Source organism: Perissodus microlepis, chromosome 5, assembly GCF_051167445.1.
Source record: "Perissodus microlepis isolate ML-2025 ecotype Zambia chromosome 5, ASM5116744v1, whole genome shotgun sequence".
In the NCBI taxonomy this organism is placed as follows: domain Eukaryota; kingdom Metazoa; phylum Chordata; class Actinopteri; order Cichliformes; family Cichlidae; genus Perissodus; species Perissodus microlepis.
The window spans coordinates 21,964,221-21,981,269 of record NC_140465.1 but is presented as its reverse complement, the minus strand read 5'-3'; the positions used below and the strand labels follow the sequence as shown (position 1 = coordinate 21,981,269).

General features: G+C 39.9%; 2 protein-coding genes across 2 annotated transcripts; both read right to left on the bottom strand.

Moving 5' to 3' along the window:
- Positions 1-4: 4 nt before the first annotated feature.
- hyal2a (hyaluronidase 2a) lies at positions 5-4,897 on the bottom strand. Its single transcript, XM_084928800.1, has 5 exons — positions 4,707-4,897; positions 4,489-4,560; positions 3,093-4,065; positions 2,532-2,621; positions 5-1,009 (listed from the first exon to the last, which is right to left on the bottom strand). The coding sequence occupies exons 3-5, from the start codon at positions 4,020-4,022 to the stop codon at positions 617-619; spliced, it is 1,413 nt and encodes a 470-aa protein (XP_084784926.1). The 5' UTR covers positions 4,023-4,065; positions 4,489-4,560; positions 4,707-4,897; the 3' UTR covers positions 5-616.
- A 6,239-nt stretch (positions 4,898-11,136) lies between these two features.
- tusc2a (tumor suppressor 2, mitochondrial calcium regulator a) lies at positions 11,137-16,990 on the bottom strand. The gene is made up of 4 exons (XM_084928799.1): positions 16,869-16,990; positions 15,354-15,583; positions 11,936-12,056; positions 11,137-11,847 (listed from the first exon to the last, which is right to left on the bottom strand). Exons 2-4 carry the CDS (start codon positions 15,494-15,496, stop codon positions 11,782-11,784), a joined length of 330 nt encoding a protein of 109 aa, XP_084784925.1. The 5' UTR covers positions 15,497-15,583; positions 16,869-16,990; the 3' UTR covers positions 11,137-11,781.
- Between the last annotated feature and the right edge of the window lie 59 nt (positions 16,991-17,049).

Sequence of the window (17,049 nt, the reverse complement as noted above, 5' to 3'; positions counted from 1 at the left end):
AACCTCAACAAAGAAGTTTATTTACACCGACAAATGCCATTTTTGTATGAGAGACATCAATATGAGAAACACTGTGCTTCTGGAGTCAAAAGGCCACTGAAACATGAGGCTCGTAGAGTGGAGATGTGTCACCCTTTTAAAAAAGTAGTAGTCATGTTTTGGACAATAATATCGTATAAAAAATACATTCAAATAAATAATAACACTGCGAATGCCTCTATAAACACATCAGATGTCAGAAAGAGGCCACATTTAAAGAAAATTTAAAAGAAATTAGGCACTTTAAATATATTGTGCTGTTATCAGATTTAAGTGAATCGTTTTCCACTTTCACCTCATACATTTACTCATTCGCAGCATTTACCACAGAAGCATCCTCTCTACAAGAAGCATGGACACCTTGGCAAGCGGCGAGTGAGAGGACAATGTAAACAGGGTCATTTCCAGCAAGTTTTTTTCTTTTTTTAAATGATTAAAAGTTAGAAACAAACACTACATTGGAATTTCCACAGCGGTTCTTACGATATACAGCAACAGAAAAAAACCACACACGCCTATCTTCCCTTCACCTCTCCTCTTGTGCTCCTTTTAGACTTTTACAGTTACATAATGGGTATTAACAGATGAGCAGGCAGACAATCAGTAAGATCAAACACTGCAGAGCCACTGCTGTGGCTCGAGTCGCCGTCCCTTTTTGGTGTAGCGGGTCTGTTTGATCGCAGAGCTCCCCCTGATACCCGCTGTAACACTGACACTGAAAGTCTGCTTCAAAACTTAACCCGTCTGCTTTGCCGAGCTCACCGGTGACCGTCAGCTTGCCGTTCTTCTCGACGATGTCGTGGGTGAGGGGATTCAGATGCAAGTAAACGTCGCTGTTTGAGTTTCTGCGCAGACATCGCCCGTGAGAGCCGCAAAGGGTCTGGCTGCATAGCTCTGCTGCTGTGGAAACGTTCAGGAGGTACTGACTCAGTGTGCCCCGCAGATATTTATCCAGATCAGAGCAGGTGGTCTATGGGAAAAAATAAGTGGATACATGAAATCTTCAAGTACTGCGCAATTAATCTGAAAAATATGAAGTAACTAAAGCTCTGGTATGGAGTACAAATTGCTATAAATACATTTTGTAAGTAAGTGAGTAAAGGCTGTTTATTAATCAGCATGCTCTCAGAAGTTTAGATGATATCATCTGTGGTTAAAAATAAATGCGACGTATCCATGTGATGTGTTTAATTTCACAATCGTTGTGTGCATGCTTACTTTGTTGTGTGCACAAGTTTATTTATGAAGCGTATTTCACAGACAGATGTCACAAAGCGCTGTTACACAACAAAGAGTAAAATAAATACGAAAATTAAGTGTCATAATAGCCCATAAAAATGGGTATTACCTGGTCTTTAGTCACGTACGCAGAACAACAGATTCTGAGCTTGTGAATGAAGACAGTGAGCAGCTGGGATAACTAAAGTGCTCTGTATGCAAATGCCAGAATCCTAAATCTATTGGGAGCCAGTGTAAAGAGTATAAAATAGGAGTGATCTGAGCATCAATAGTCTGGAATATGCGTTTTTATAGCTTGGAGGCATGAAAGAGATTATTTATCCAAGCTGGTTAAGCGTAATGGAGTAAAAGCAGGAAGCTGTGTGGAAATACTTAAAGTACAAATACATTCATTCTGAATAAAGTACCTGAGTAAATGTACTCAGTTACATTCCTACTGATCCTTCCCATGCTCTCATCCAGTGGTGCTGGGGACTGCTAGATTAACATTCACTCTAATCCACGGATGTCAAAATGATTTTACATTGAACAGTCCACTTTGATCTTAAGTGGGTTGGACCAATGAAGCTCCTCTATATCGGTGAGTAAAGAACTTTACCTACACATTTAATCCCTGAGATATTTTAATATAAGGAAAACAAGTGTTTTTTCCAACAAAGATCTAAGATTTTTTTTTTGCATAATATAGAAGTGCTGTTTGGGCTTAAATTGAAAGAAATAAACATGTAAAATTACAGAAAAAGTTTTGTTAGCTCACTGTGCAGAAATTAAATTGTCTTGTTGAAGTCTCTTTATGCTTGGGCCTTTTGCACTTCAAATCGTTACAAAGGTCTAGTTTTGCGTGTCTGTTGTTATATTATGACATGATTTGAGCCTTTTCAAATGTATCCTTGTCCAATACGTTTGAAAACTAAACTTTGAAAAAAATAAATAAACAGGTCAACTGCTGCAGTTGCAAAACATCCCTTTTTTAATGATGATTTCAAGATTTTGGATTTAATGGCCCAAAATGGAATCGAAGTCAAAGTCCCAGTCAGCGTATATGTGACAATCAGCACCTGATCATGTGGCCTAAGACATTAACTGTAAACCCTGAACTTTGAGAAATATCTCCTAGTATGAAATGCCTTCGCATGTCACAGACGAGAAGCACAGCTCAAAAGTTAAGATGATAACATCTGTTCCAAAAAAATGCATACACCATATCTGAGTGATTGATGTGTTCGTTTCGCAATTGATGTGTGGACGCTTACTTTGTTGTGTGCATAAGCAATATCTCCCCACATGATTATTCCAGCTGCTCCCAGGGCCACACTCTCCCCGATCGTGGACACAAGGTCAGTCTGCAAAAAATTACAGGTCAAACAAAAGGAAAACAGTCAGCTAAGTAAGTGTCAGAGGTTCATAGGCTACTGTATGTGAAGTAGAGGACCAGCTCTTCTGTTCTCATTCTCCCATAAGCAAATAAGGGTGTTTAGAGTGACTTTTAACTTGACCAACACCCATCCTGCCTACTCTGCACAAATGAAAGGTATTGGGGTGTCTGAATGCCAGCAGCACAGGAAGGGACTGTAGCAGCAGATAAGAGATGAATCTACACAGCATGCATTAACATTAGTGCTCAGTGACGGTTCTATATGTCAGGCTTTTACTAAGAATTAGCAGGAAAAAGATAGAAGAAATGTTTCAGAATATAGTCAGTAACATGGCTGGTTCAAAACTTCATTAGTGTCTTAAAGGAAAAAGCAGGAAAAAAGTTCCAGGAAGAGGAACCAAATTCAACACTGGCACTGTTTCCAAAGTTAGACTGTCACCTCGGTCAGCTGCTCCAGGGAGTTCATGTACGTGGGCCGCGTGTACACAAAGACAGGACGTGCCAAGCCATCGCCCGATGAGGCCAAACGCATCCCCTCTTTCACGCGGTTCCGCACAAACTGGCGTCCGGCGGCTGATGAGCGTAGCAAGCTGCTCACGTAGATGGAAGGGAAGAGGGCTGTGCTCTCAGTCCACAACCATTTCAGCTGGTCATTGCGAGACACCTCCACATCAGGACAGCGGCCCGTGTAGCTCTCCAGAGTGCGCACGTAGTTGTGGTTGTAGCAGTCAGGAAACAGGTAGAAACCCCACAGCTGGTTGGGCCTCAGGTTCTTAGCTTGCTTCAGTGTGTCTAACATGAACAGCCTGGCAGACATCTCAAACTCCTGCTGGGCCACTTTTTTCACCTGATCAGGAAGCCAGGTTGGGTTCTTCTGGCGCACAAACTCCTCAGAATGTCTGCGGTAAATATCTTTGGCTTCCCAGTTACGTATCCAGAGGGGACGCCAATCCTCCCAGTCGATAACAGCTAAACCAGTGGCCCATTCTGAACGTATGTACTTCTTAACATCTTCTGGCATTTTCTCCAGGTGCCGTGTGCGACTGGCCACCTGCGGAAGTCCCCCATTCACCGGTGTTTCATCTTGTTCAAAATAGGGGTACAAGCCCAAGCGCTCCTTGTAGAAGATGGTCAGATTCTGATTAACAAAGCCCTCATTGGGTGTAGCCACAATCTGGAACTGGTCCAGCTGGAAATGAATTTTATGCCGCGGGGCACAATCTTCAATCGGGGCGTTCCAAGCAAGGAGCAGAGGCTTTCGGGAATACAGTGGCCATCTCGTGGGCTGCAGTCCCAGAGCAAAGAGGCAGTCCCACAGCGGGACAATCAGCAGCAGAGCTTTCCAAGCTGACAAAGTCCCGTGCAACATGTCTTCAGATGTGGATGGACAAAAAGGACTGCCACACTCTGCTCTACAATCCACAGGAGGGAATGACATGTTAGTTTCCTGAATGCACATTTAATAAGGTGTTTTCTCTTAAACAAACCTTAAACATGTTTCCATTTTATTTATTGAAAACCAACTTTATAATTACATGGACATAAAGCACAAGCTTCTCTTTTGTGACATTGTCACTGCAGATTAATTTACATAAATGTCTGCAGACTATTAATGTTTTCTTAAAAACAAGAAAATAAATAAAAGAAAGTAAAAGAAAAATGGTAATACACTTTTTATCAAAAAAAAAAAGGGCTTCTTTAAACTGGATTCTACCTCTAGCAAGCTGTTAACATAAATTGCCTTCAATTTAATTACAGTTTGCAGCTCTTTTATTAGCAACGATAAAAAGGTAAAGTTAATCAACTTCAGCTTCCCTACAGATGGATACACGTACCTTTACTGGCAGGCTGGGGAAGCATTCCCCCGAAGACAGAAGCCTACAACTTCACTCCGCGTTTTGGCGTTGCTTTAAAAACAAATAGGAAAAGAAAATTCAGTATAAAGAAAAAGACGACGGGGTAACTTTACAGGAGCACATGCAGCTGTGCTGTGTCTTATAACCTCGGCTCTCCGGCTCCTTGCGGTATGTAAAACTCACAGAAGTCAACTTACCCCCTGCGATGTTGTCAGTTGCAACTCGTTCAGTCCCGAGTGCCAAACCACTCTCAGGATGGGATGTTCCATTCGGTCTGAGGAAAAAGGGGGGGCCGGAGAAAGGAAATGGACATCCTTAAAAAAAATTTGTCAGCGGCTCTAATTCGTTTCTTCACGTCACTACTTCAAACTGCTTCGAGTATCAGCTTAGCGAGACGTGCTTTGATTGCGTCCTGTTTTTCTTTTTCCTCAAGGCTAACCCTCGTGTCCCGGCTCAGCGCCTGAATGGGTCGGTCCGAGAAAGTTCGCCTCCACTCTCCGTGAAACAGATACACTGTAACCAGGGATGCCAAGATCTACAAAAGGTCACAGCAGGGCACTGTACCACATCCCTAAATATAAGACCATGCTTACAACTCACCTTTCAGCTGCATGACAATCGTGTTAAGGATATTGAGAAATCTGATGGAGGCGATTTTTATTTTGTTTTTTTAAGTGCATTTTCCACCTTAAAAGGCCTAAAATTGCATATTATTGTGTGTTGTGTTACTGTCTATAACACAACAAACTTAATTTCTATCGTAAATAAGGCTCAGAAAACATTCTCAGTTATAGGTTACAAACAGGACCTCTGCGCCAACCCACAGTATGGATGTTATCTGAGCAGATGTGCTCACTAGGTGAACTTGACAACAATAACAAAAGTATAGGCCAACATTGTTCCAGCATGGAAAGATGCTTGTTGGTAAAGTACCATCTTGAAGGAAATAGTAATTTTTTCATAGCCTTTACACTTCCCACAAACCTAAAAACAGACCTCAGACCTAAAAACAGGGGCAGGAAAACCCTTTTGACTCATACCTGCCGACCTTTAGTGTTGATTTTTCTTTTCTTTTTTTTTGTGAGACTTGTCCCACTGTAAAACTTCCTACATTCAGTTATTCATTGAGATCACTTTAATAGCTTAAACAAAAGAGCAGATATAGCATCCGAGTTTTTTATTATTATTATTTAAATATTCAAATCTCCTGCTTAAGGTGGTAATACTGTAGAAACACCCCAAAAGCTGTTCAGTCATAACTGCTCTATACTGTACACAGTAAAATGTACCAAGAGAATGATATCATGATATATCTAAATCTCTTTGAGCGCTCAGTAAGACTGGAAATGTGCTAAGTACACCAAAGAATCCAGTAGCCTGTAGAACCACCTGTAGCAGCAGTGATGTGAAGTGTTTGTTTTCTGTTTGACTTTATCAGTCTCTCTAATCTCCGTGGAGGAATTTCGACCCACTCTGCTCTACAATGTTCCTTCAGTTTGTTGATGATTCCAGAGATTCATTTTTGCACAACTCTCTTGAGGTCCAGCTACAGCATTTCAGGCGGATAAACAGCTGGGTTTTGACTATTGCAACACCTTGATTCTTTTCTTTTTCAGGCATTCTGGTAGAGTTCCTGCTGTGCGTGGGATCATCATCCTGTTGCATGACCCAGTTTCAGCCAAATTTTAGCTCTTGGACTCACATTTGACTCTAGAGTACTTTGGTATACAGAGTAGTTCATGGTCGACTCAACGACTGCAAAGTGTCCTGTGCCTGCAAAACAAGCCCCAATTATCACCCCGGTACCACCGTGCTGACAGGTCGTCCATAAGTTCAGTACGGAATATCTGTAATCATTCATCTGCCTCCTTTTCTGAGTGTTTGGCCACTTCTTGTCTGTACTTCATAACCACTTTCTCACATTGCCGAACTCATTTCTGTTATCATTACTCGATTCCAATCATCTTCCGGCCCGCCTTCTTTGACTCAATCAGCTTCCAATCTGCATGTTTTATGGTAAAATGGCCTGTATTTGTATAGCGCTTTACTCAGTCCCTAAGGACCCCAAAGCGCTTTACACTACATTCAGTCATTCACACACTGGCAAGCTACGTTGTAGCCACAGCTGCCCTGGGGCGCACTGACAGAGGCAAGGCTGCCGGACACTGGCGCCACCGGGCCCTCTGACCACCACCAGTAGGCAAACATGGGGTTAGTATCTTGCCCAAGGATATTTGGCATGCAGCCAGGAGGCAACCTGGGATCGAACCATTGAACCACCGATCTTCTGATTAGTGGCTGACCTGCTCTGCCACCTGAGCTACAGCCACCCCTTTAAATCTGTCCTCTCCATCATTCTCCCTTTCCGATTCTCATTCATGCATTCATACCTCCTCCCCATCTCCACCTCAGGCTCTGGGGAGTCCTGTCCTAAATCCTGTCACCTCTGGGAATCCATCCTGCCATGATGGGTCATTGAAGTCTAACTGCCAAATTAATTAATTTCTCTATCTCAATAAATCATGTTTGGTTCTTCCAAATGATCTCTCCTCTTTGAAATGCTATGGTGACCTGCTGGTATGCTTTGGTTTTTGTCAAACAGCACTCATTATAGCCAGACATCTTCACTTTGATCTCATATGCCCAAAGGACACAAAGGACACAGCATGTCCAAGTCTTGTGATTTGAATCCTTCTAAACAAGCCAAACTTGTTCAGTCTTTTTCTAATTGTAGTGCCATAAACTTTAACATGTAGCATGCTAACCGAGACCTGTAGAGTCTAAGATGCAATCTGAATTTTTTTTTTAATTTCTCTGAGGATTGCACAGTCTGACCAGTAGAATTAATTTGCTGAGGGATTTGATCTTAGGACGACTGTGGCAGCAAACTGTCCAAGTTTCTGCTTTTATAGAGGTTCTCATGCTTGCTGATAATCAGTTAATCAAGTGCATTTGATTAGTAGCACCTGGCTGCTACTTAGCCTTATTTAATCTTTCAATGGACTGCACAGACTCTTCTGAAAACGTGATTTTTTTTTATGTCAACAGTATGTTTTAATAAATTTACAGTTTGGTTGTTTAGGCTACACAGTGCATCATCTTTCATGTGCAGTTCAGTTTAAAAGTATAACATTTACCTTTGAGATATATATATCTCACTGGTCTGATGAATATATTTTTTAAATTTACCAGTGGTGTATTTTTCAAAGCTTCTTTTTATTTGACTAGTGAAAAATTATTATCTCAAGTCTTTTGGTTGCTGGTACTTAAATATTTTAAAGTTTCCTTCCACTCATGCAGACTTGAATGTCTTGAACACACTTCAGAAAGCGGGCAAGAGGCATCTGGCACACAGATTTCACTGCTGCCTGGAGCATGTGATGACAGCCACAGGCGAGGGCTTAACAGAGGAACCAAGTACCACATACTGTCACGTTGCCAAGCACAGTAGATATGGCAGTGGAGAGGAGATAGTAGAGGCCATGTACCAACACGTAATTACCTAAATTTAACCTGGAATGATTTGGAAAAATTGGGGAATCCATATGTGCGCTGTACTTGAAGGTGATTTTCTAATAACTGGTACAACTTTTGCTTACGTCTGTACTCAATGAGTGAGATCTGAAACACGGCATTCCTGGAAAAGGTAACATTTTCCCCAGGAGATACATGTTAACTAAAAGATCCCTGAGCACATGACTAGGAAGAGGTGGGGGAGCCTGGAAATTCTCTGGTTTCCTGTGCCAAAATCCATTCCGTTTATTTTGCTTTTGAACTTTGCTGACTCACCTCACCATGTCATCAGCTTCTCTCTAGGGCTCTGCAGAGTAAGGAAAAAGTGGACCACGGACAGACCCGTGTGAATGAACAGGGAGGGAAAGGAACAAAGGAATGGCTTCATTTCCGTCTACTCTCGGCTTCCCTTTGACCTCTGCCTCCTGAACATTACATCAGGTGAAGTCAGAGATCGTCAGGAAGCTAAAACAATGGCAGGGAAACTGCCAACACACCCTACTATCTTCACTTTTTGCCCCAAACACTTTATGAATTGCGATACATTTGGGGTAATCCTCTGACTTGGTAAATTTGAACTGAGGAATTATAAATGGTTGTAACATCCAAACATCCAGTTTATATAAGAATACAACAAAACCCACATTTAAAGGCTCATAATGCAAACAAAGTCTGAAACTGAGGAGCACGTATCCCAAAACGTTGATACGGACGTAACATTTTGAGTGGGGGAAAAATTTCATCACTCATCAAAATGAATTCTTCAGTCTCTGAGGAGTGCATACATTACATCATTTATAACTATAACCTTATTTTGTGGCTTTACTAGAAAAAATAGGAGATTGCCACCAAGTTTCCTCGACTTATTTGTAATGACTACATATGATCTCACTGTAACACAGTCAAATGTAACAGAATCCATGTGAGAACTAGCACAAAAATGGCTACAGTAAGCGCCTTTGTTTTACTTTAAAGCACTACAGCTTGTTAAATTACTCCCATGTAAACAATATATCTATTTTACTGTTCATAATTCAAAGTATGGTTTAGTTCTATTTCAAGGCTGCTGATAATTTATAGTGACTGCCTCTCTCAGCCTCAGCCCCATGGACAACTTTTCCCCGTATAAACACACTGCATACATCAGGGAGCACATTACGCAGATCAGAGCGCTGCTATTTGGTGTCATATTCATGAACTTAGTGCATTTTTTATGACTTTACAGGAAAGCGTTCATCCTTTAAGCGAAACATCAAAGACCAATGGAGAGGAAACACATCAAAGGGGCTGACCTTTGGCCTCGAAACGCTCCGACCACATTCCACACAATTACAGACACCAGAGAATGCCTGCAAAGGAAGCCCTACCCATTTATTGCGGGGATTTGTCATCTGAGCGCACTGAAATATGTTTACATTGCCATTAAAAGCTGATACTACGCCAGCTGGCAACAACAACCAAAACCTGTCACGATCTGAGGCTGAGCTTTTAATTTCATCCTTATCTATTTGGGAAAGCAAACTCCACACAAAGAAGTAAATATGCATGATTTAAAAAAAGTTAAAGCAGGTATAGCTTTCTGCTGCCATCTAGAGGAAATGTGGCTTTTATGTTGCAGATTTCTTGAGTTTAGATTTTTTTTTTTTTTTTATAAAAATGGAAGAAAAAAATTAAGGGGGAAAAAAAAGAAGTTTGATTTTCACCGGCAGCCTCAAAGCACAGCCAGACAGAAATTCAAGAAGGTGACGAGGAAAATCTAAATATAAGCCAGAATCTGGAGATGCCAGGGTTACGCTTACAGCTGTTTCACAAGTACAGGGATCACTGACCCCACATTCAGAAGTCACCATTTGGTTGAATGCAATCTGCACTTCACTTAATATTTTCTGAATAGGTAGCAACTTAAAGGATTTCTTGCGAACATGTATAAAATCGATTCAATCTTGTCTACTTCCTCTTCAGCTAAAAATAAAAATTGCTGTTAGCTTTCTAAAGTTCACAGAAATAGCTTGACATTTTAGTTTTACTTGTTTTCTTAGAAAAGAGAAGCACGACCGGTTCTGTGTCCACAGACACCAAAAAAATAATGTTTTTACTGTAGTACAAAACACAAGGTGTTTCCTATTTCACAGACGCCAACAAGTCTCAAGTTACCACATTACACTCATGTAAGCCATGTAAGAATCATGACTGGCTACCAGAATACTAAAGTAACAAAATCTTCCTTGTACAGTAGTGTGAAAAAAATTGTTGTCAGGCCTCATTTCTTCATATTTTACACCAATGGACCAGACATTTCTGTATTTTTTTTTTCACGTGGTCTAGAGCAACAGCTCTCCAGGTTTTTCTGTAGGCCTTTCTTCATCTATAAGATACAGTATGATTTGTCATGATTTTTTGCTTCATTTAAGCCAGTTGTGTTGGGGATCTTCGTCAAAACTGATGGAAGTGAATACATATGATTTTGATCCACCATGCAAAATATGGAAAACATTTGATTGACAAAGGCTTCATTTCTCAGGATGACAATGACCTGCCATAATACCTGGAAAGTAAAACATATAGTGGAAGTCTCAACCATGGATTGGGCCTCAACATTAATGAACCAGTGTGGGATCATATCAACAGAGAACAAAAGGGAGCCAAAAACCAAAACTCTGAAAGTCCTTCAATAAACCTGGAGAACTATTCCTGAAGAATAAAGCTTGAATGCAGAAGTTCAGGTCGTGTGGAAAACAGTCGTAACAAATCTTGATTTTCAAGCTTGTTAAAACTGTGGAAAAACTGTTTTTGACCTCGTATGTTGTGTTTCCATCTACGTCTGCAAATTTCAATAAATCACTGCACCGATTTCCCATTTTCCCAGCAAAATACAAAGAAAGGAAGGGTGACTAAAGACTTTTTGCACACTAGTGTAAATCCAGGACCTAAACTCAGATGTAAGGGGAAGAACTTCACTTCCTAATATGATAAATGAGAACACGGTCTTCCGGTGTCTAACTTATTATTCTGCACTGTAAGGTCAAACATCCCAGTGCAGTAACAATAAACAAGATGAACTGCACCAGAAAGCTTCAGCCAATATGAAAAATAACAAAAAAAAGAAGATTTGAGTGATTTTGCTCAATAAACCATTTATTCAAGTATTTTCAACTAAGAAATCTGATGTTATTTACAGTACATTATGTTCACTAGTGCAGGTCTGAGCGCCAATAACTGAGACTAACTCAGACGTGACAATACAGAACATAAATATATACAACAAATTCCACAATCCCTCATCATTCCCACCCTGCAAATACATCTTGCATTTGTAGTTCACACATGAACCCAAAACTAGCACATGTACAAAGACACATACAGAGTCTACATCTCACAGAAGGCATGAACCATTAAACCCTTTTCACGTCACAGATGTTTTGCCCTGCAAAATTTAAACAAAACAAAACAAAAAAAACCTCAACTGGAGAAACACGAATTCATCCGAAGTATTCTCCAAGTCTGCATACATATCAGCTGGGTAGTGGAAACAACTTGTACCATCACTATTTTTGTGAATGTCAAAATAAAGACTCGTTGAATTCAAATGTATAACATTTAATTCAATATATCATTTTTCATGTGACAGTTTGAATTTTAATTTTTTCCTCTGCGAGCGCCATTCGCCAGTTCTTGACTGCAGCTCTCGGGACTTGAATGATGCTCAGCAAAGAGGATCTGTGGCTGCACATCATTGTAGACCAGTCACTGTGCAACGTGTCACACCTCACAGAGGACGATGGGGAAATCGACATGAATACACGGGTGGTCGAGCTTCACAATTCCCTGGAAAAAAAAAAAAAGAAAAAGGAGGAGGAGTGATGGCACTGACCATATATCACCCTGTCACTGCAAAAGCGTGTTCCTAGCTCACCTGTGGAATTAGATTTTTCTGGATCCTCTTCAACTTGGACTTCTTTCTGCCATTTTTTGTCACGACCGTCTCCTCGTAGAATTCATGGGCGAGGTCACCGTCCTCATCATAATACAAAGAACTGCCAACACAGAAGGTGGACAATTGTGTCAGGATTAACATAGAGGAGGTGTAGGCGTTACTTGCTTGCTGATAGTCGCATCTAAAATGGTTGTCAAGTTTAAAAAACAAAAACAAAAAAAACAAACAAACAAAAAAACAACAACAAACAAAAAACAACAACAACAACCCCCCCCCACCCAAATTTCTCACTCCCCTCCAACGTTTGAGCCTAATGTGCCTTTTTGGTTTGTCTGTGTTTTTAAATGTGACAAAAATTACTTACTGGATTATTTTGTCATTAATGCTTAACCCCACTAGGAATAAAATTATTGGCTTTGAAATCAAGAATAATCTAGAAACCTTACTGTGGACAGTTTAAAGTGGGACAATATTTCAGTAATAAAGTAATTCTAAGTGTGGCCTATAAAACTGTAAATGCACAAATGCCACTCTGGCACAAAAAATATGCTACTAGGTAGTCCCTGTAGTCTCTGCACTCAAGGCCGTGATAGTGTTCATTGTTTAATTTAATTTCCCATCACTTATTCCCATCAGTTGTGCCACTGCCCAACTTTGAGCTGTACAACAGAAAGATAGAAGTGCTTTCTTATACATACATTGGCCTCTAATGTATTTGAATGGGTGAGTAGATAAGGGTCATTCTACAAATGGAGGACAAAACAGGCTTTAAAAATTATATAAAAATGAAAAAAAAAAAAAATCTAATTTCTTTTTTAATATCATCCTTTATTTTATAGTTTTCTGGTATGTATTTAAAAATAACAAACAGTAAACCATCAGCTGATTAGATCTGCCCAGGCATCAAAGAGCCACTTTTTGAGCTATTTTAGTTGCTGTTTACTTTGTCATCAAGTACAAAAAAAGAATTTAATTTAACACTAAAGAATTTATTAAAGATAGTGACTATTCATTCAACTTCATATAAAACCCAACTTATATTAATTTAAGCAACTTTCAGAATCTGCTTTGCCCAACTTTTCCGTTAAAAGTCATTTTAGTATTTATTTTCAAATCTTCCTCTCAAATAAACCTCTCATACAGTTATTCAAACTATTACAAAGTCAATAGATTAAACCCTTGTGAGCTAAGAAAATCATCTAGGATTAGATGATATAAAAAGAATATGGTAACTTGAATGAATGTGACAAGAACCACAGAAATGCGGTTTAATAATTTTTTAGGTTTGTAACATGTTTCTGTTACATGCATGCTAACTGGGTTGCAAATCACTGCTAGTATTAGTATTTTTGCCGAAAAAGATGCAAGTAAATATAGCTTGAGTGGTTTGAAGTGGTGTGACCCGAATCCAATTGAGATGCTGTGGTATGACCATAAAAAGGTGGTTCATGCTTGAAAACCCTCCAATGTGGGTGATTTCTGCAAAGATGAGTGGGCCATAATTCCTCCACAGCGCTGTAAAAGACTTTTTACCAGGTATCACCAATGCTTGATTGCAGTCTGTTGCTGCTAAGGGTGGCCCAACAAGTGATTAGATTTAGGGAGTAATCACTTTTTCACACAGGCCCATGCAGGTTTGGATTTTTTTCCCCCTTAATAATTAAAACTTTATTTAGAAAGTGCATTTTGTGCTTACTTGTGTTATCTTTGTCTAATATTTACATTTGCTTGATGATCTGAAACTTTTAGGTGTGTCAAACACACAAAACAGAAAACACTTTTTCAGACCACTGTATATAAATAAAAGATTGAAAGGAAGCTTTCAAATTATTTTTTCCTACTTTGCTAATACGGGTAAAAGGGTTGCAGTTAAAATGACACACTCGATCTAATCAAAATAGATCGGAAAACACACCCCTAGTGTTAGCACATGACTCAGTTATCTCCCTTCCTCTTTGTCGTGGCACTGTTGTGTCATGCTAAATAGGTTTCGGTAACAGAGTTGCAAATATTGCAGTGCATAATTACTATTCTTTGATTTAGGGCTCTGTGATACGATGAAATATGTCAGATGACAATATTAAAACGTTTATCATTTTCATATTATACTCTATTGTTTATTGCTTTTACTACAGAATTTTTTCGCTGCCTTAAATGATGGTTTGCAATAGTCACCATGACATCCCAGAAGGACCAGCCAAAACAAATTGCAGAGCTCATTCCTAAATGTGGGGGTTAACTCTGTAACATGGACATGGTTTGGTAATGAAAAGTCTGACGTGGACCACCGGTGCCCACCACAGGCACTGACACAACAAAACTTTTCTACACAGCACAAAGAGAATTTACAAATGGGAAACAAAAAAGAGCCATCAAGTGTTAATAAACCTCAGACTGAAATGTTGGAACAAGTTCTTGCCTGTGGTACACCACATAATAAAGACTCACAAAGATAATGGCAGTCATTTCAACTTATATCTAGAAATAGATTTTGTGCATTGGTCAAAACACTCGACTCAAGGTATACAATCCCCAACCAAAAGCACTTAGCACAAGTCTGTTCATCTCATTTATATTACAAGTGTCGGGCCAAAGTATTGGAGGAAATCCACGACATAACATACGCAACAACAGATATGTGAACAATTCGAACAACACATCGCTGTATGAGCTTAACATTGCACTTCATCCAAAACTGAACAATCTGCAGTCGATATTTTCAGACAGGCTATTATCCTGACAACAGGATACAACCATACAGGAGCAGTAATGATAGTCAGAGGCCTTGGGGAAGCACTTGAGTCATGGGGAATGCGTAGGGTCATCTAGTATGTGTCACTATGGGTAACTCCACACAAGGCCCATAATTATTTCACTTTTGATTATTTAAGTTAAATGTACAAAAGAAATCGGCGCCAGTTTAACTCAGTGTTTGGAGCGGCCAAGAGCGGTCTTCCCTGTTCTCTCTCTGCCACTGCTTTCCTGTCCTTTCTTCATTGTCTCTCTCAAATAAAGCTGAAAAAGGCCAAAACAATTGTTTTTAAAAATTTACAAAAGAAATAGTACTTTCCGCGTGGTGATTATATAAACCTTTCACAGAATTTACAGTAAATGCACTATATTGTGATTTATATTGTTAGCAGGATAAGAAATGACTTAGTGGGATATGACATGTCAACAAAATCAAAACAAAAAAATTAGAGCAAAATGCCATTTTGGCAGTATTCCTCAAGAGCTGTTTTTGTAATTTAAATAATATTTTGGAACTGCTAACTAGGCTTGCATTTTGTCTCAGCGCGAGTGTAATTTGCATGTATGTATGTATGTGTATTTTCAAACTCAATGGTGGGATAGAAAAGGTCCTTTCAACAGTATATCCACTGTATTATTTATTTACCTTCTCCTTGTAAAAACAAATGGTGTTGCATTCTTAGAGCCTTTCAGCCGGGCCAGAGACTGCTCGTTCCCATCATTTCCTGACTCGCCTCCGCTGCCTGAGAAAGGCCAGACACCTTTGGCTTTGGATCCACTTCCTCCCATTCTCAGAGATAAGGCATAGTTAGTCTCAGATTAGAGCGTTCAGTCTGGTTGGTAGCCAGATGCTCAATTGCTTACCAAGGTCAGAACCTGAAAAGTGAAAGAACATAAATAAGTAAATTTCACTGTCTGGTGTCCGAGTGAACAGTTTACTCAGCTGCCAGCTGTTAAGACGTTGTTTGCTTACTGACTGCTGGCTCTATTTTAGTGCATAAACGACTCTGTTGGCAGAAAATGGCCAAGCTAAACTCAGAAACATCTAAGTATAATCTTGAGAGCTTGAAAGAGAAGGCAACTAGACTTATTTTGGGTATGAGATATTTCAAGGGGCTTCTTCAGTTCTATAAAAAATAAAAATAAATAAATAAAAAAAAGGTGGAAAGTCCTTCAGAAATGGTTCTGTCATGGACCTACTATTGATCATATGAGTCATCACATGAGCCAAGGCACAGAAACAAAATGTGTGGCTCATTCCCATCACTGAGGGTTAAGGTCGAATCTATTGTAAGGCCTTGCCTCAACCCATCATTTGACCCTACTGAGGTCACCTGAAGCAAGGTCTGAGTGGGGATTGAAGCGCTTGGAAAGGGATCTTAAGGCTTCATTAAGTCATTGATAACTGGTGTGGTAAGCTCCCACCTCTGTTCAATGATGCCCTCCTTTACTCCTCTCTCAAACCATCTGTCTTCTTGGTTTAAAATATGAACATGATCATACAAAAAAGAGCGTATTTTGTTCTTTAGGTCCAGGTGTTTCTAAAAGAACCGCGCCCTAAGGGGGAAACCCCCACCATGAGTTCAACACCCGGGACTCTCCATCAATTTTTAATGAGCGCTAAGGAAGCCTCTTGGATGAGAGGTAAAGGTGTCACACCTAAACAAGTCCAGTCGCCTTCCTTTGGAAGGTCTCATGGGTACCATCACCTGGATGGCTGAAAACCTACACAAACACTTAACTATAGTAATAATAATAATAATAATATCTCAATTTTATTCGTGTGTGAGACAGTTCCGTCTGTTTTATATCGTTACGTTACACTACGGTAGCTTCACCGTAAGCTAACCAACTGGGCCACAAAAAAGCCGAACCTAAACGCATTAAGTGTCACTCGAAACGCTTGACACCTTACTACAGTCACTTAAAAACACACCCACGGCTTCACAATATATTGTACACCGTCTAATATTTTGCAACGGCGCCCGTTTGATGTGTGGTGACCTACATGTGGCTAATGACTACCGGCTAACGGTACCTGCACAGTTAGGTGAGGTAAGCTAACAGACTGTTAGCTTCCGACTACAGACGCAGGTTAAACAATAGACGAGTCTGCAAACACACTGCTGCTTTATACACGGGATTCTGACTAACACCTTACCTTATGGTACACTAAACCTGACATGTCCTGTCATAACTTTTACTACTAGCTATGTTTAGCTAGCGCTGGCCGTTGCTGTCCGACCGACGATGACGATGGAGATCAGCTGATCTGACCGACTATTAAAGAAAAAACGTCACCAATATTTAACTAAAGAATTTATTCATAAAGGTGCGTTAAA